A 17,493-nucleotide genomic window follows, 5' to 3' on the forward strand; every position below is an offset into this window, starting at 1 on the left:
TTTCTCTTTCGACCATAAATTTAAACTTGGCAAATACCTCAATCACTTCACTTTTCTTCATGATCAGGTAAATCCACAGTTTTCGACTAAAATCATCTATGAATGTGACAAAGTATCTATTACCTCCAAATAAATCTACCTGCATAGGGCCACATACATAAGAGTATATGATTTCAAGGATTGCTTTCGACTTGCTTCCTGCATCCTTGCTGAAGTTGTTCTTCTGCTGCTTTGTCTGCACACATTTCTCACACACTTCATTTGGAATGTCGATTTCTGATAATCCTGAAACTATGTTTCTTATTTTCAGATCTCTGATGTCTTTGAAATTGAGATGGTCAAGTCTATAGTGTCATATTCATTCATCCCTGCTAGCTGCAGTTGCAAAGCACTTGTGCTCCATCACATTAAATTCAATCCTGAAGGTTCTAATCTGAGACATAGGTGCCTTCAAGATTAATCTTCCACCTGAGTCGAGAACTCTCATCATCTTGTCTTCGATCGACACTTTGTAATTCTTTTCGACCAACTGCCCTATGCTGAGCAAATTACTCTTCATGTCTGATATATACAATACATTGAAAATTACTGACCTCTTTTCATCTTTCCTCGTAATCAGAACATCACCAATACCTTCACCTGCTAGAGTATTGTCATTTGCAAATTTCACCATGTTCTTCATTGAGAGTATTATGTTCACAAACTAATCTTTCTTATCAGTCATGTGTGATGAGCATCATGAGTCCAATTACCATTGGTCCTTGAATCTTTCTTCATATCTTGTTGTGACCATCAGAAACATCTCTTCTTCATGCTTTGCAAACTTTGCATCATTTTCTTGATTTTTTTGTTTTTCAGAACAATCACTAGAGTAGTGACCATACTTCTGACAATTGAAACACTGAATGTGACTTTTGTCAGGTTTTCGACCACGAACTCTCCCTTTACTTGCAACACCACCTTTGTGGTTGCTTTGGTATGAGGGTCCTTTTTTATTCAACGAATTTCCTTCTTGCTGGTTTTCTCTACCGGTCGAATTGTTGTAGTCTCCTCTACCTTTGTTGTCGAACCACTTTCCTTTGTCTTTCTTTTCTCTTGCTGATTGCGCCTGCAAAGCCACATCATTTTTCAACTTGCTTGCAGCTCTTTCAGACATACTTTGTTCATGAGATTCAAGCGTCCCTTGAAACTCTTCATTTGTCAATGTTGACAAATCTTTCAACTCATCTATGGCTACTACCACATGGTCAAACTTTGGGTCCAATCACCTAAAGATCTTTGCGACAATTGATCTTAATGCCAACACTTCCACATATCTTGATTTGATTCACTAGTTTTGTAATCCTAGTGAGATAATCAGTTACGCTTTCACTTTTTTCCATCTGAAGCAATTCATACGTTCTTTTGTGAGTTTGTAACCTCACCTCTCTCACCTTCTCAGCGCCTCCAAATAATTTCTCTAGAATTTCTCATGCTTCTTTCGTTGATTCAACATCAATGACCTTTTCGAAATTATCTGAATCAACGCATTGATGAATCATAATTAGAGTTTTATAATCTTTCTTCTTCAGTTATTTGTGTGCAGCTTTTTCTTCATGCGTCGTGTTTTCTGGAAGCGGCGTCACTCTCTCCTTCACAAGATCCCAAAGATCTTGATAGCAAAAAATAATATTTATCTGCTTGCACCAATGCTCGTAATTATGATTCTTCAGAATTGGGAGACTCGCAGAAAAATATTCTTTCCGATGATTCATCACGCTATGCTTCCCAAGAATCACACAGTCATTGTTGTATATACCAGATGTTGGAAACTCATCAAATTCCCAATGTGAAATTTCACCAAATTTATGGAAAATTCTGAACCAAAACTTAATGAATAAGAATCAATCTTTCTGATTGATTACTCCTCTTATTCTTCACTCTTCACTCGAGTGAATCAACCACACCTTGATTGCAAGATGATTCTGCTGCACAATTATTATTGAAGAAGAATAAGAAAAATGAATTGAGGAAGAAAAGAGAAATTAGGATTTTAGAGAAAAGGGGGAAGAAATGATCAATTAGCTGACATATTTTCTAAATTGGGATGTATCTATTTGTAACAAAATCGGTGCATATGACATATCTGTTCCAACTTTAGGAGTAGTGTTAGAATTAAATAAATTTGTAGATATTTTAGACAGATAGTATTCCTAGAATATATATTGGGAGAAATTCAAGTCTCATATTGATTAAAGATAAAGTCAAAAAAGAGTTTATATAGAGTGGCATCCCTCACATTACAAATCAATTTTGCAGGGATGAGTTACATCAAACTCTAAATCTAACATGGTATCAAGAACCTACCGATTCGGGCAACCTACCATTTATATATGCGCATCAAGCCCAATCGTGTTGAGCGTAAGAGGGTGAATGAAAAATCCAAGTCTCATATATCGACAATTTGGGTCACCTATCATTTAAATCGACAGCACCCATCTCCACCAACCGCCGCTATGCGAGGACATGGTCCCTATCTGCGCGACCACCATTCTCCTTACTGTCTCCACTCAGGCACAAGGCACTACACCCCTAGACCAAATGACCAAACACCCATGAGTGTGTTTCACCCTTCGATGGTAGCATGGCATTTCTCTCTTCCAACTATGGCCCCACACTTGCGGACACTCAAATGGCCTTTGTGGTACACTAAAGACATTTCTGATTGCCCTCACCCTCACAAAATCATTTCTCCCTTTCCAAAGGCAGTCACCAACTCACATCCACATAAATAGCTTTTGTTGTACACCAAAGACATTTTCGGTCGCCCTAATCTCTCTCTTTCCCCAATCGCTGGTTTGAAAAGGTTGTTTTGAATATATGAAACATATTTTCTAATTTTAAAATTTAGAAATAAAACCATTGTTCAACTTTTCAATTTGGAAACATAGAATTTGTTATCAAATTTCAAATGGAATTTAAAATATCACCCGCAGCTTGTTGATGTCCTATATATGAGAAACACATATTGCCTTCGCAACTGACAGGCTATGCAGAGCAGTACCAAAGGCAAAATTATGGCAGAAAAACCCGCAATATCGACTGATACTTACCATTACGGCGAATCCAAAAACCGCTGGAGTATTTGATAACACGGCTCAATACTAAGTAAAATATATAATGAAGAAATTACCTCAACAAATGCAGCCAAGCTTACACCACAAGCTACCCAACAAAAGATAAGTGATCCCAAAAGTTCCTCTAAATACTGCATAAAATAAAAGAGAGTTGAAGTCAAAAGAAACCATTTAGTATTCATAAGCTTTTTGAAGCTCCAATGCATAACGAAATAATTTTTGTAAGCACCAATCTAAGGTCTAGAATGCGGATGCAGTTTAAAAGCATGACAATCAAGTTATTCTCTGAGACTATAATAAAGCAAATGAGCACCTACCTATAAAATTTTCAATAACAAAAAGGATTTTTCTATAAAAAATAAATTACAATTAAATTTGCATCTAACTATAAATTTTTCTTTCCAGAAAAGGAAAAAGTCAAACTTTTAAATCGAGTTTAAACATTTTTCAACATAATGCCACAAACGTACATTTGGTAACACCAAATTACAGAAACAGGAAAGGAAACTACAATCAAAAAGTCATTACACATGGTCAAACTAAAACAAAGACATCAAAAACAATACCTTCATTCTACTCAAATACTGAAGCTCGTTAGAAAGATTGTCAAGTACAGCGCTGACCAATTCCCTAGAACGAATTATGGAAGATAAGACACTAAAGTGAAGGTTTAAAAATGACGAGGAAATATTTTGTGTACCTTTGACAAGGATCAACGGCAGAAACCACACATATCATAAAAACAGCCTGAAAAAAGTAATCAAGAATCAGAAAGGAAACAAATAGCACTGCTAAATAAAAAGTAAAGATAACTATTTTGTATCATACACTTGAATAACATTAGACAGCAGCACAAGAATGGATCAAAAAACTTTAAAAGTAAACAAAAGAAAGAAATGTCACATCAATATGGTTACCTCTAACTCCACCTTCTCACTATGCAATGCAACATGCATCAGAGTAATCAAAACTGTTTCCATTATAGGTTGAGGCTGAGGACCAGCAGCTAGCACTTCCTTCGCATTGATAGTTTTTCCTTTGGAATAGACCACCAAAGGAACACCAAAATTGGAACTGTGAAAACAACCAAAGTCAAAGAATGATCATGGTTATCCTTATATGAATATTTTCTTGGGGAATGGGGAACTAATTGATGGTTCCATGAGTGGCCACCATAACCTAAGGATACATGGTTTTAGAATTCTGAATTCATAGAATTTATAGAAGCTAAGGAGAATAAATTTGAATATTTTTCATTCTGAATCTGAAGAGATTCAAGGGCGGTATTTACACAAATGTCTTGGAAAGTGTGCCTAATTCATCCCAACAAAACCTACTTGTAAGGCGGGGAGTGTCATTTATATATTCCCTTATTAATCTCTATCTTTAACCAATGTGGACTAGGGTTTTTCCCAATACACCCCTTCACGCCCAAAACTATTGGTTAAAGATAGAGAGCCTAATAAGGGTTTATATAGAGTGGCGTCCCTCAACTTACAAGCCGGTTTTGTAAGGATAAGTTAGACCCAACCCACACATTCTAAGGTATGAGAGCCCGGTTTAAGACCCATTGGGTCACCTGCTAGCGGTTTTACGCTGTCAAACCACTCATCATTTATATTTGTGCACCTGGGCGTGAGAGAGTGTGTTAAGAGTTTCATCGGACAATACGTGACCTAAACATATGTTTATAAGTGGAGAAAATCCTCACCTTACACGCTAGTTTTGTAGGGTTGAGTTAAGCCTAAATCACAATTCTTAAGAAAAATGATCGATAATTGTAATTGCAACTGTAACTGCTAAAGAAGATACAGCTGGAACTAACAGAAAACTGCCTGAGGCAGATGCAGTCGTACTAATAGAGCTAAGCTAGAAGTCAAAGGTCAGATACAACAAATACTACAATAACATTAGTATTCCTAACACATGGAAGTGCAAATAAATGTTTACTATTGTAGATGATAATAATAATAATAAGCAAAACAAAAATTACAACCCTAAACTCCAAAAACTTCCTCAAATAAGGTATAATGGTAGAACAATAAATGTGAGCATCATGTTGTGAAAAACTCATTTCAATTGAAGTATTTCGGTGTCGTGATCATTTGAAGTGAAACTTACCATAAGTCCTGAAAAAGCTCTTCATGACCATCCCATGTTTGGAAAAGAACACCAGCCCTTCTTGCAAATGATAAACGAACTCGATAATCCATATCATTGAGCATCATAAGTAATCTTTCTATCATTGTCTGTCAAAACAGAAAAAACAAAGGATAACCGGATAAGTATTAAAGTTAGAACTAATACAAGGTGTCACTATGTAGCGATTAAATCAGTGCTGTTATTTTTCTACTACCAACACTTGCAATAGTAAGATTTTGATTAGGCAGTTGAATCTGAAATTGTAACTTTTAATAGGTTCAGGTAAGTCTAACGAAATCTTGATAGATACTGATATAATAACAGAAATAAGACAGCAAAAAACATTTTCACCATAAACATATCAAAATTCTCTCTCATCTCTAGGACATTCTCACGGTATCGAGAAAAACATAAAAAAGCAGGCCGTGAAAATTATAAAAATCACCTGACCAAATTGAGGGTGGAGTGAAATAAGATTACAGATGCAATCAATAAGCTTCACCCGCCCAAACCAATCAAGATCAACTTTTGAAAGGTTATGCACCAAGTTTCGCAGTGACTGAAAGCACTGTATCATTAAATCAATAAATACTTAAATCAATACTAATAACATCACTATATAGCAACAAACCACATTTATTCCAAAATAATGTCTGAATAGAAGCATCATGCTAAGATATGAAACAGAGTACAAAGATACAATTACGACATAATGAAAATATGTACTATTATAAAAAACGCCATTAAGCATGTACGAGCTGACAACCAGAAGAAAATGATTTTGTGTTGTAAATAACGTGTAATACTTATAATAATTGTATTCGGTCTATTAATCAGGCCCATTAGGTTTAGAATAGTCTATTAGTGCATGTACGCTATTCATAACTTTGAAATATATCAGATATATTTTCTACATGGCAACACGACCTCCCGATTTTAGGGGCCTTGCTTCAGCTAACACTCTAACCATCGTCTTTGTGGTTTCTTTTACTTTTCCCTCCATTGCAGTAATGCTGCTTTCTATGCAGCCTCTTTGAAATTTTTGTTCGTGATTTTTGTCGATGGATATCACCCACTGCTTTCGACTTGTTTGGGTCTTGGGACTTTCCTATTTTTACCCACATCAACACTGTTCCGGACAGATCACCACTTTCTTTAATGGATCAAGCATCACCACCCCTGTCATCAAGACTGTCGGACATCATCACCGCATGCATCTCCTCTCCAGTGAATTCACTGGCCCGTGAAGGACACATGCCGCCCTGCCCGGTGTTGTCTGCCTCCTATCATCAGTCACAGGTAGAACAGAGGTACCTCTTTTTATCGTGGTGATTCATTCTAAAATTTGAGCATTTTGGTTTGTAGTTCATTTAAAACCAGTGTATTTTGTTTTCTTGCTCGCTTTTTTTTTTCAGACTTTCAGCATTGTTAATGCGATAGAGACAGGTGTTGGTCCAATCTTTCAGTCGCATTTAGGGGCTCTTTACTACTGTTTGTTTGCTATTTTTAATTCTCTTGAGCGAGACACAGTCGCATTGCATGGCATAAATCAATAAGTCAGAAGAAAATCTAGAGGTTTCAAGTTCAACCTTGAATCTTGTATATACTAGCTCATGGAGAACTTGGATTCTTGATTTTGGTGCCACTCATCATATGATAATTGATTCTCAACCTTTTTAACTTATAACTCTCCTTCTAGTATTAGTTATTTTATCATTGCAGATGGTTCTCATACTCGTCTGATGATTGTAGAGACGTTGACCTTCAATTCGTCAGGAGAAGATCTAGAGAACATCATTGACTTGGAGTTTGAGTCTAAGTTTCTGGTTCTTGGCCCTAGCATCCTTGATACACCCAGTCCATGTTCCTGCTTTTAATCTTTCTCCTAGTTTTGTTTCTTAATATGAGTCGCCTGTTTTGAGTCATGTTTCGGACTCAACTTCTAAACTTGAGTTTATTTCTGTTATGGTTCCTCCTTTTTCTTTTGTTTTGCAGAAACCGACACCTTCAACACCAGCAAAGAATAAGGCTAGTGAGTCAACACTAGTGTATCAAATAATATGTTAACTCGACATGATCCAAAAACAACTCCAACCGCCTGAGCCATGCCTAAGTACTAAAATGATTCCTCTATTGGTGATTCTTACATTCTGATACTTGTGATGCCAAATCAAATGATTTACACATGGCTTTGAGAGAGGATAAAATGTCTTATGCAAAATATAAATAACTTATTACTCAATCTATCTCCTCTAAACATCTTTCTCCGCACTATTAGAGTTTTATTGCAGCTGTGGACTATGAAAATCCCATCATTTGTTCAAAAAGCATTGAAACATAAATTTGGGTTCAAACTATGAATGGGAAAATGAAAGCATTTGAAGAAAAAAATAATGAAACTTGGGAAATTGATAAGAGAAGGCAAGGAGGCAGGAAACCCGTTGGATGCAAGTAAACCATTTATACATTCAAAGACAAATCAGATGGCACACTTGATTGATACAGGGTCAGACTAATGGGAAGAGGTATGCTCTCAAACATATGGCATCGATTATGATGAGACATTTGTCGAGGGTGGCCGTTATTGGTAAAAAGTAAATCAATCATGAAAATGAGCTAACCGACTAATAAAGAGTAGATTAAAGGGAAATCTAGGTACATCAGAACATAATCAACTGATAGTCTACGGAGGGGATAGGTAATCTCAATCCTAAGGGATTGGGTTGGAGACCATTTGCAAGAATAATGATGGGTTCCCACGTCCTAAAATAATAAAGGTCAGAACTAGGACTAGTATGGCCTGGCAAAGGAAGAATCCGTCGGCAAACTCTCAAGGTGCACCGTCATGCGTCGCAGAGACAAAGACCGGGCTTTAAAACATGCAAGTGGGTTTCAGCATGTAAATGGGCTCACACAGAAAATCCTTCTAGCGCCATTTGACAGCATAGGGAACACGCAAGAAAGGTGTAACATGGCAGCAAGAGGCTAAAATCAAAAAGGAAACATGGTTGCCGAAAACATTTGTCCCCAAAGGACAGTGAGTATATAGATAGACATAGGATGTTGAAACAAAACTGTGTATCAACTACACAATAGAGTTCGTTTTATATGGACTTAAGGTAATAAATACAAAATTAAAAAAGGAGATTACAATCATTTTATATGGACGAAGATAGGCTTATAGTAAATCTATACAATAATTACAATCATTTTAAACGCATTTTAAACTAATACTCTATATTACTTTAATTTTGTAGATTTCATTTAACAAATTCAGTACTTTGGATTTAGATTTACTTACTCTCTTTCATTTTTTCTTCATTTTCTCCCATTTTCTACCTCAATTGTAACCTTATGTTGTAAATATTAGATTGTAAATAGTAATTATTTCTATTAGTAATGAGGCCTATTAGTCAAAGCCCATTAGGTCTTCTATTCTCTCTTATTTAAAGCATGTAGATGTAACATGTAAGAATCACTTTTTAATATATCAGTAAAATATTTTACAACATGGTATCAAGAGCTCCCGATTTTGGGGGATTCGCTTCCGCCAAAACCCTAGCCGCCTTGTAGCGGAGTCTTTTTTTTACTGCAGTTTGTTGTTGTTTTTTGGGTGTTTGGGTCATTGTTGTTTTGTTTTGTAGCACATCGTGCTTCTTGTTTTTGTTCACTCATCTTTGAAACCCTAACCCATCCTGTTTCTTGGTTTGTTTTCTCTCGATTGTCCTTTCAATGGCTGAGATTATTAACGATCAACCACCTCCACCTCCACCTCCACCTCCACCTCCCACAAATCCACGGTTGAAGTCTATGCTTGACTCCATGAGTAAGCCTTCTGGTTCTGGGTCTCTAGCAGTTACTGGTAAGAGTTTGTGTTCCCGATCTCTTACTGTTTGTGGTAATATTCCTAAGAATGCGTGGATTCTTGACTCTGGTGCTACTAATCATATGACATTTGATTCCACATTATTATGCTCTTATACCACACCTTCGAGTATTCCTTATATCACTGTTGCTGATGGCTCTCATGCTTGTGTTGTTGGCACTGAAAATATTGACTTGCAACCTCCATTCCAGTTGCAATTTGTGCTTCATGTTCCCACACTTTCCCACAATTTAATTTCCATCCATAAGCTTACCCGTGATCTGAATTGTAAAGTAATTTTTCTATGTCCCATTGTGTTTTTCAGGACCTTACCACGGGGCAGTCGATTGGAATTGCTAAGGAAAAGGAAGGGTTATACTACTTCTCTGATGACCATCCAAAGGTGTTGTCCTCCTGTTTCCAGTCTCAGTCTTCCTCTTCAGCCTCACAAATTTGGCTTCAGCACAAGCGTCTCGGTCATCCTCCATTTTATATAATTAAGTCTATGTTTCCGTCGTTGTTCTTACACCATTCTGATGAGTCTTTTAAGTGTGATGTTTGTCAGTTGGCAAAACACAATCGTGTATCTTTTCCTTCCAGTTTTAATAAAAGTGATGAACCTTTTGATTTGATTCATTCTGATGTTTGGGGACCTGCCCCTACCTCTAATATTTTTGGTGCAAAATGGTTTGTCTCATTTATTGATGATTGTACTCGGGTAACTTGGATTTTCTTGATGAATACTAAATCCGAAGTACCACAAATATTTATCCAATTTTATAATATGGTACAAACGCAATTTGGGAAAGGCATAAAAAGAATTCGTTCTGACAATGGTAAAGAATATGTCAATCATACCTTTTCCAACTTCACTAGTAAACATGGCATTCTCCATGAATTCACATGTGTTGACACCCCACAACAAAACGGTGTCGCAGAAAGAAAAAATCGTCATTTACTTGAAGTTGCTAGATCTCTCCTTTTTCAAATGTCTGTTCCTACCTCTTATTGGGGTGAGGCAATTCTTACTGCTGCCTATCTGATTAACCGGGTCCCATCTCGAGTGTTAGGTAATAAAAGTCCTGCCCAATTTATGCTTTCACGTTTTCCATCTGTTCCTATCTTACACACTCTTGAGTCTCGCATTTTTGGTTGTGTTGCTTTTGTTCATGTTCACAAACAATATCGCAACAAATTGGATCCCCGTGCTGTCAGATGTATCTTTCTGGGTTATGCACCCAACAAAAGAGGGTACAAATGTTATCATCCTCCGAGTCGAAAATTCTTTGTCTCCAAAGATGTCACCTTTCATGAAAATGTGTCATATTTCACTCGTTCTCAGTCTCAGGGGGAGAACATAAGTGACTTAGAGTCAGAGTCTGAGTCTGAGTCCGAGTTTCTGATCCTTGGTCCTAGCCTCCCTAGAACACCTATCAGTGTTCCCTCTCTTGAACCCGAGTTGTCACCTAGTTTGAGTTTGAGTCCTAGTTCAACACCTGAATCTGAGCCAGTAAGTGTTCCTGGTCCTTCAAGGCCTTCTGTTTTACAGGAATCAGCACCTCCAACACCAACTCTAGTGTATCAGAGAAGAAGTAAACCTGACCTTCTCCAGAAACAAATTCAATCGCCTGAACCGGAGGTAAGTACTGAAAATGATTCCTCTAGTGATGATTGTGCCATTTCTGATACTTGTGACACTAATCCAGTTGATTTAGCCATTGCTTTGAGGAAGGATAAAAGATCTTGTCCCTCCCTATATCGACACCCTATCTCTCAATATGTCTCCACTAAACATCTTTCCACACAATATCAAAGTTTTATTGCAGCTGTTGATTTTGTGAAAATCCCATCATCTGTTGAAGAAGCATTGCAAAATAGAAATTGGGTCCAAGCTATGGATGAGGAAATGAGAGCACTTGAAAAAAATGGTACTTGGGAGATTATTGAAAGGAAAAGAGACAAAAGTCCAGTTGGATGCAGATGGATCTATACTGTAAAATACAAATCTGATGGTACACATGAACGGTACAAAGCAAGACTAGTGGCAAAAGATTATACTCAGACGTATGGTATTGATTATGAGGAGACATTTGCCCCAGTGGCAAAGATGAATACTGTTCGAATTTTACTATCTCTTGCTGCTTCATGTGGATGGGAATTGCAACAGTTTGATGTTAAAAATGCGTTCTTGCATGGAGACTTAAAGGAAGAAGTGTATATGGAGATTCCACCAGGTGTTGGCATAACAAATGGAGCTAACAAGGTGTGTAGATTGAAGAAAGCCTTATATGGACTAAAGCAGTCCCCTCGGGCATAGTTTAGAAGATTCACAAAGGCAATGATGTGTTTGGGCTATAAGCAAAGTCAAGGAGACCACACCTTATTTTTTAAACATTCACAAAGAGGAAAACTGACTGTACTTCTTGTGTATGTTGATGATATTATTGTTACAGGAGATGATTTGATTGAGAGACATTTCCTCAAAGAGAAATTATCAGCAGAGTTTGAGATGAAAGACCTTGGGCAACTCAAGTATTTCTTGGGAATTGAGGTAGCCTACTCAAAGCAAGGCATCTTTATTTCTCAAAGGAAGTATGTGCTTGATCTTTTGCAGGAAACTGGCAAACTTGGATGCAAACCTGCAAGTGTTCCCATTGAACAAAATCACAAAATCACAGGATAAGCTTTGAGGAGGAAAGTGACAAAGTTGACAAGGGTCAATATCAGAGATTAGTGGGAAAATTGATTTACTTGGCACACACTAGATCAGATTTGGCATATGTAGTCAGTGTGGTGAGCCAATTCATGCATGATCCGAGGGTGAGACATTTGCAGGCTGTAGACCGCGTTCTACAATATCTTAAAGCAACTCCAGGGAGAGGACTTTTGTTTAAAAGAGGTGGAAATCTAACTATGGAGACTTACACTGATGCGGATTATGCCGGATCAGTGAGTGACAGAAGATCTACGTCAGGCTATTGTACTTTTCTGTGTGGTAACCTTGTAGCTTGGAAGAGTAAGAAGCAAAGCGTAGTTGCTCGATCAAGCGCCGAGGCAGAATTTAGAGCTATGGCACTAGGAATTTGTGAGCTATTATGGATGAAACAAATTCTAGAAGACTTGAAGATACAATGTGAAGGTCCTATGAAATTGTTTTGTGACAATAAATCGGCTATTAGTATTGCTCATAATCCTGTTCAGCATGACAGGACTAAACACATTGAGATTGACCGACATTTTATCAAAGAGAAGTTGGATAGTGGACTGATAACTACATCTTACGTTCCTTCTGGGCATCAACTGGCAGATGTGTTAACAAAAGGCTTACCAACAGAAAGATTCAGGCAACTTACTTGCAAGCTGGGAATGATAGATATTCATTCACCAGCTTGAGGGGGAGTGTTGTAAATATTAGATTGTAAATAGTAATTATTTCTATTAGTAATGAGGCCCAATAGTCAAAGCCCATTAGGTCTTCTATTCTCTCTTATTTAAAGCATGTAGATGTAACATGTAAGAATCATTTTTTAATATATCAGTAAAATATTTTACAACACCTTATGTAATTTTTTTAGAAAACTTCAATTATCTATAGGGCTGTCCAAAAACCCAAATATATTGAAATTCAAAGATACCTGTTCAGTTTCCACTTCACTGGAATACAAGCCACAGTTCTCCTTACCAGCAGCATCGAGGGAAGATAAGTTAGATAGTAAAGCATGGGTAGAAGTTAAAACATTTCCGCAAGCAAGCTTAAGTCCAATTTGCTCCGTAATGATATTGCTCATTACATTAACCTAAAAAACATATGGCAAACTGTGATAGATGTTCACATACAAATAGTTTATGGAAATCTAGACCCGGTTATTTTCATACCAAATCTATTAATCTTGAGGAAGAGGACCAATGAGGATGTTCACAAAGATGATGCAATATTTTTCCACGTACCTGAATTTAGAAAGAATGAAAATCACCTAAATGTTAGGTGTTAGAAATATATAGAAATGTCTTATAACAAATGAATCATGTCTTAAGAGTAATTTAGAATATGTTTGTTTAATTCTTAGGACTGATTTCCTTATATCTGTACTTTTCAATTTTTTAATTAAGAAAGAATTTTGTAATTGTTATTAGTATATAGAGTTAGGTTTAGAAGAATAGTGTATATTTCATTGTGATGATCCTAACAGTACAATAAAGTACTTATAGACAGTTAGATGTAACTAACTCCTAACAGAATTCTGACTTAGAGATATGAGAAGATTGGGTCAAAGCCCAATTTCTCAGTACAAGATAGCAGCCCACTATGTATCTCTAATAGTCCCCTTTCAACTCTAGGGTGGTTGACCAAGTGAACTTGTCAACGACCCTTAGCTTGTCTACTGCTGAATTCCCTAAAATCTTGAGTTTTATAAAACAATGTTATCATCCCATTATTCATTTGTTCGCATTGGCCATGCACAAATTCAGGTTAGTCTTTCTCTGAGGCTCTCTTTATCAGTGAATTTTTCTGCTTACAGTTTCCACAACCTGTCAAAAGCTTAAAATTAGTCCGTGTTGAGTCATATTTAAGGTTATTATTCACTGCTGAGTTGGTTTGTGAGAAATTTATCCATGGTTGCAACAAACCAGCTTTAGTTGCACTTTTTAATTTTATTTATTTATTGGAAATCCTAAATATTTGTTTGGTATAAAGCTTCTGATTATGGTTCTTGGAGGATTTGAAGAAACTTTAGTTCTTGTTGTGTATGACTGGTTGCCTAGAAATCTAAGCTGATGATTCCAATAAGACTTCCTTAGATAAGCAACATTCTCACCAGCTTTTCAAGTTGTCACTCTTTTATCTTATATCACAATTAGAAAGTCTTAATTATCTCTCTTCCCCGTCCATGAGATGTCAACTTAGTGATAAGACATTGTCTTGTAACCTCGAGAGACGGAGTTCAAACTCCCTTGGAGACAGTTGTAAAATAGCTATTAGTGTCACTTTAATAAATAATAATTTCTATTTCAACGATTTAAAAAAATTTAAAAATCCCTCCATTCATGTCTAAGAACTTCGTAAATAGTAAGAAACTGTTCAATAACAGAGAAAATGTTAGCATTGAAATAATAAATTTAAAATGTTAAGCAAATATGACTGGGTCAAGAGTCTACCTTGGGGTCATACTCTTTTTCCATTAGTTTAAAGAGTGCATTCCACGTCAGAACAGGTGAAGCAGAGAAAAAACAGGAAATAAGTGAAATCATGCCAACTTTCCACTTCTCTGCAGAAGATGACACACCACTGCCAATTTGTTTGACAAGTAAACTATCCGCGTCTCTTGAATCGTCATTAACATCCAACTCCATATCTACAATCCTGCTTTTACTTATGTCATGTGAGCAAGAATTTTGCATGCTGTCAGTAGAAGCTGTATCTTGCATGATCATATCAGATCGAAGACTTGTCAAATGCTGAGAATAACCATCATACAGATTAACAAATTCTTTCAAAAGTCTCTCCACAGATTGGATAACCTCGTTAAATGGAACAAAGTCCAGATTTTGATCCCTCCATTCACAAAATATAGGTGATGAAAGAAAACAATGAACCAAAGCGGCAAGAGAACCCGTATCCTCACATGTAGGAACATAACTTAAGCCACTAGCCAGGTGGTCACTGTCTTCTTGAATGATTCTGACAGCATTATTAAGCATCACTTGCAAGTATTGGCTTAACTTCGAACAGAATGAAACATTTATTTTCCTGAAAGAACATAAAAGCATCAATAGAAACTAAATACAGACATGGAAATAATGGTGAAAATTAGGTGACATGAGTCTCAAGGCTAAAAGCAATTAAAGAGGAGATTTTAACTAAGGAATTGAAAATATTAGAATAACTAGACTGGTTTGAGAGTGAGAGACCTGTTAATTATGAGACAAGTTACCACTAAAGGTTCTCACATTTCAAATGTGATAACATTACTTGTAATAAATTAATGTACAAACAACACATGTTCAGCAGTGAAACTAAAAGACCTAGATCAATTAATATATTTCTTGGAATTAAGGCTACCGCAATAAAGGCTAGTTTTGTGATCCGCCAAGGAGAATGCTATAGACATATTCGAATGTTTTACTGAAACCAAACAGCACTTATGATATGTTAACCCATGCCTTAATCTCCTTAATCTAGGAGATCTCTTCTCAATTACTACCTATAATATAGAACCATGTTGACTAAATGACGAACCCCGTTGACTAAATCCCGTGAATTAACAAAGGTAAATGTTGAGAATGATATTGGTTGTATTTTATTATGAATTAAAGTGCTCCTTTTATAGGAGAAAGTACAACCAATCAACTCCTTAATTTCAAGAGATATAAGGAAAAATAAACATAAACTTAAAAATAGAATATTAAGAAATGAAAATAATATATTATATTTCAACATCCCTTTGAAATTGGTGCATAGATATCAATCATGTCCAACTTACTGATCAAATATTCAAATGTTGTCCTTGTCAAACTTAGTTAAAATATCAGTTGTGTGTCGATAGGAGAGAACAAATGGTAAGCGGAGAGTGCCAGAATCTATTTTATCTTTGATGAAATGACAATCAGTCTCAATATGCTTTGTTTGTTTTGTTTGTTCATGTTGAACAGAATTGTGAATTATGCTTATAGCGGTTTTACCATCACAATACAACTTCAATGGGAGTTTTACCACTATCTTGAGTTCCTTCAAAGCTCTAAGTTAACAAATTGTATTGTTTTTAAGTGGTAAATCAGCTGAGATTTGTTAACCGTTGAAAATTAGCACACATCAAATCATAATCAATTGATTCTGATTTGTCAAGTTGTTACAAAACAGTGGTGTAAATAGAGTTATTATCTACTATTGTTATTTCTTTATTTAGATAATTACTATTTCCTTATTTAGGTAGCAGCAATAATAGGAAATTATTTCTCTGTTTATTAACAAATTAAGATACGGCTTCCAACCTATTGTATTCTATTTATACCTCACATGTAAGAGTTCCAAACACAATGAAATATAAAACATATTTCTACATGGTATCAAAGCAAAAGATATGAATCATTCCTAAACCTTGAGCATCACCCATGACAGATACTAACGCAGAAAATTTAGCCAACAGTTTAGCTGAAGGACATGCTCTTCCTATGTCACAAATTGAATGGCCAGAATTACAACTAATGGGTGCGCTCGGTCAAAATCTACCTTCAAGGAAAAGGGAAGGAAGGTTATATCACAGGAGACTCCAAGTGTCCAAAAAAGGAGGATTCCAACCTCGAAAAATAGCAACTAGAAAACAATCTAGTAATGTCATGGCTGTTAAACACCATGACAAATGAAATTGGAGAAAATTTCATGTACTATGACCTTTATTCATGGATTATTGACTCAGGAGCATTTGATAGTACCCTGTCTAAGGTCATGGGTAAAGGTTCTGTCATTATTTCACAAAATATTACTCTTAGTTCAGTACTCTATGTGCCTAAACTTGATTGCAACCTATTGTCCATAAGTAAACTTACAAAGGATTTGAAGTGCAGCACTAAATTCTTCCCTAACCAGGGTGAATTTCAGATTTTGGAATCAGGGAGGACGATTGACAATGCTAAAGAATGTGATGGACTCTATATCCTCCAGGTTGAAACATCTAAACCAAAATCTGATGCAACCTCTTGCGTTGTAGTTTCTAAACATAAGTGAAAATTTTGCAATGCTGTGGCACTATAGACTAGGCCACCCAAATTTTATGTACTAGAAAGAAATGCTTCCTAAATTATTCAATAAAAACCAGAAGTTGTTTCAATGTGAAATTTGTCAAATTGTCCAAACATACACGCAGCCCCATCCACCTCAACCCTATAAACCTTCCCAACCTTTTTGTGTTATTCACAGTGATGTATAGGCACCATCCGGGTCAGAAATGTAAATGGATCAAGATGGTTTGTCACCTTTATTGATGACCACCAAGGTAGTCAAGCACGGGATCTTAAGTAGGATCGTAGCACAGCACTTAAGATCTTACCGAAAGATAAAATGGTAATGTCACGTGGACAAAAACATGAAAACTTATAATACATGAACAAAATAACCTATAAATCACAACACTTAACCAATTTAATTAATAATTCATAACCATAATTTCATAATTCAATAAGTTCAAAAGACCAAGTTCAAAATAAGTAGCTCAAAAAACATAAATATAACAAACAAGACATAAATCTAACAAACAAGTCTAATCATCTAAAATATTATGTATTCTCATATCATGATAGTCATATGAATCCTCCTCCTTATCCCCATTCTCTTCCAATTCAAAGGCATCATCTTCAAAAATGGAAGGAACATCT

At 36.1% G+C, this 17,493-nt stretch overlaps 1 protein-coding gene and 1 long non-coding RNA gene across 3 annotated transcripts in view; one reads left to right on the forward strand and one right to left on the reverse strand.

Moving 5' to 3' along the window:
• LOC127083628 (uncharacterized) overlaps positions 1-8,029 on the forward strand; it is a 53,720-nt gene extending 45,691 nt beyond the window's left edge. Inside the window, exon 3 of the long non-coding RNA XR_007788481.1 lies at positions 6,267-8,029. This is a non-coding gene — a long non-coding RNA (uncharacterized LOC127083628). The remainder of the gene's footprint in view (positions 1-6,266) is intronic.
• LOC127083627 (serine/threonine-protein kinase ATM) overlaps positions 1-17,493 on the reverse strand; it is an 85,164-nt gene that overhangs the window by 37,860 nt on the left and 29,811 nt on the right. For both annotated transcript variants that reach the window (XM_051023946.1, XM_051023945.1), the window contains exons 21-29: positions 14,281-14,872; positions 13,000-13,071; positions 12,759-12,920; positions 5,704-5,826; positions 5,238-5,365; positions 4,034-4,190; positions 3,817-3,863; positions 3,683-3,746; positions 3,173-3,247 (exon numbers count right to left, since the gene is read on the reverse strand). In XM_051023946.1, coding sequence (XP_050879903.1) covers positions 3,173-3,247; positions 3,683-3,746; positions 3,817-3,863; positions 4,034-4,190; positions 5,238-5,365; positions 5,704-5,826; positions 12,759-12,920; positions 13,000-13,071; positions 14,281-14,872 — 1,420 coding nt within the window. The remainder of the gene's footprint in view (positions 1-3,172; positions 3,248-3,682; positions 3,747-3,816; positions 3,864-4,033; positions 4,191-5,237; positions 5,366-5,703; positions 5,827-12,758; positions 12,921-12,999; positions 13,072-14,280; positions 14,873-17,493) is intronic.

This window comes from Lathyrus oleraceus, chromosome 5 (assembly GCF_024323335.1).
Source record: "Lathyrus oleraceus cultivar Zhongwan6 chromosome 5, CAAS_Psat_ZW6_1.0, whole genome shotgun sequence".
NCBI classification, from domain to species: Eukaryota; Viridiplantae; Streptophyta; class Magnoliopsida; order Fabales; family Fabaceae; genus Lathyrus; species Lathyrus oleraceus.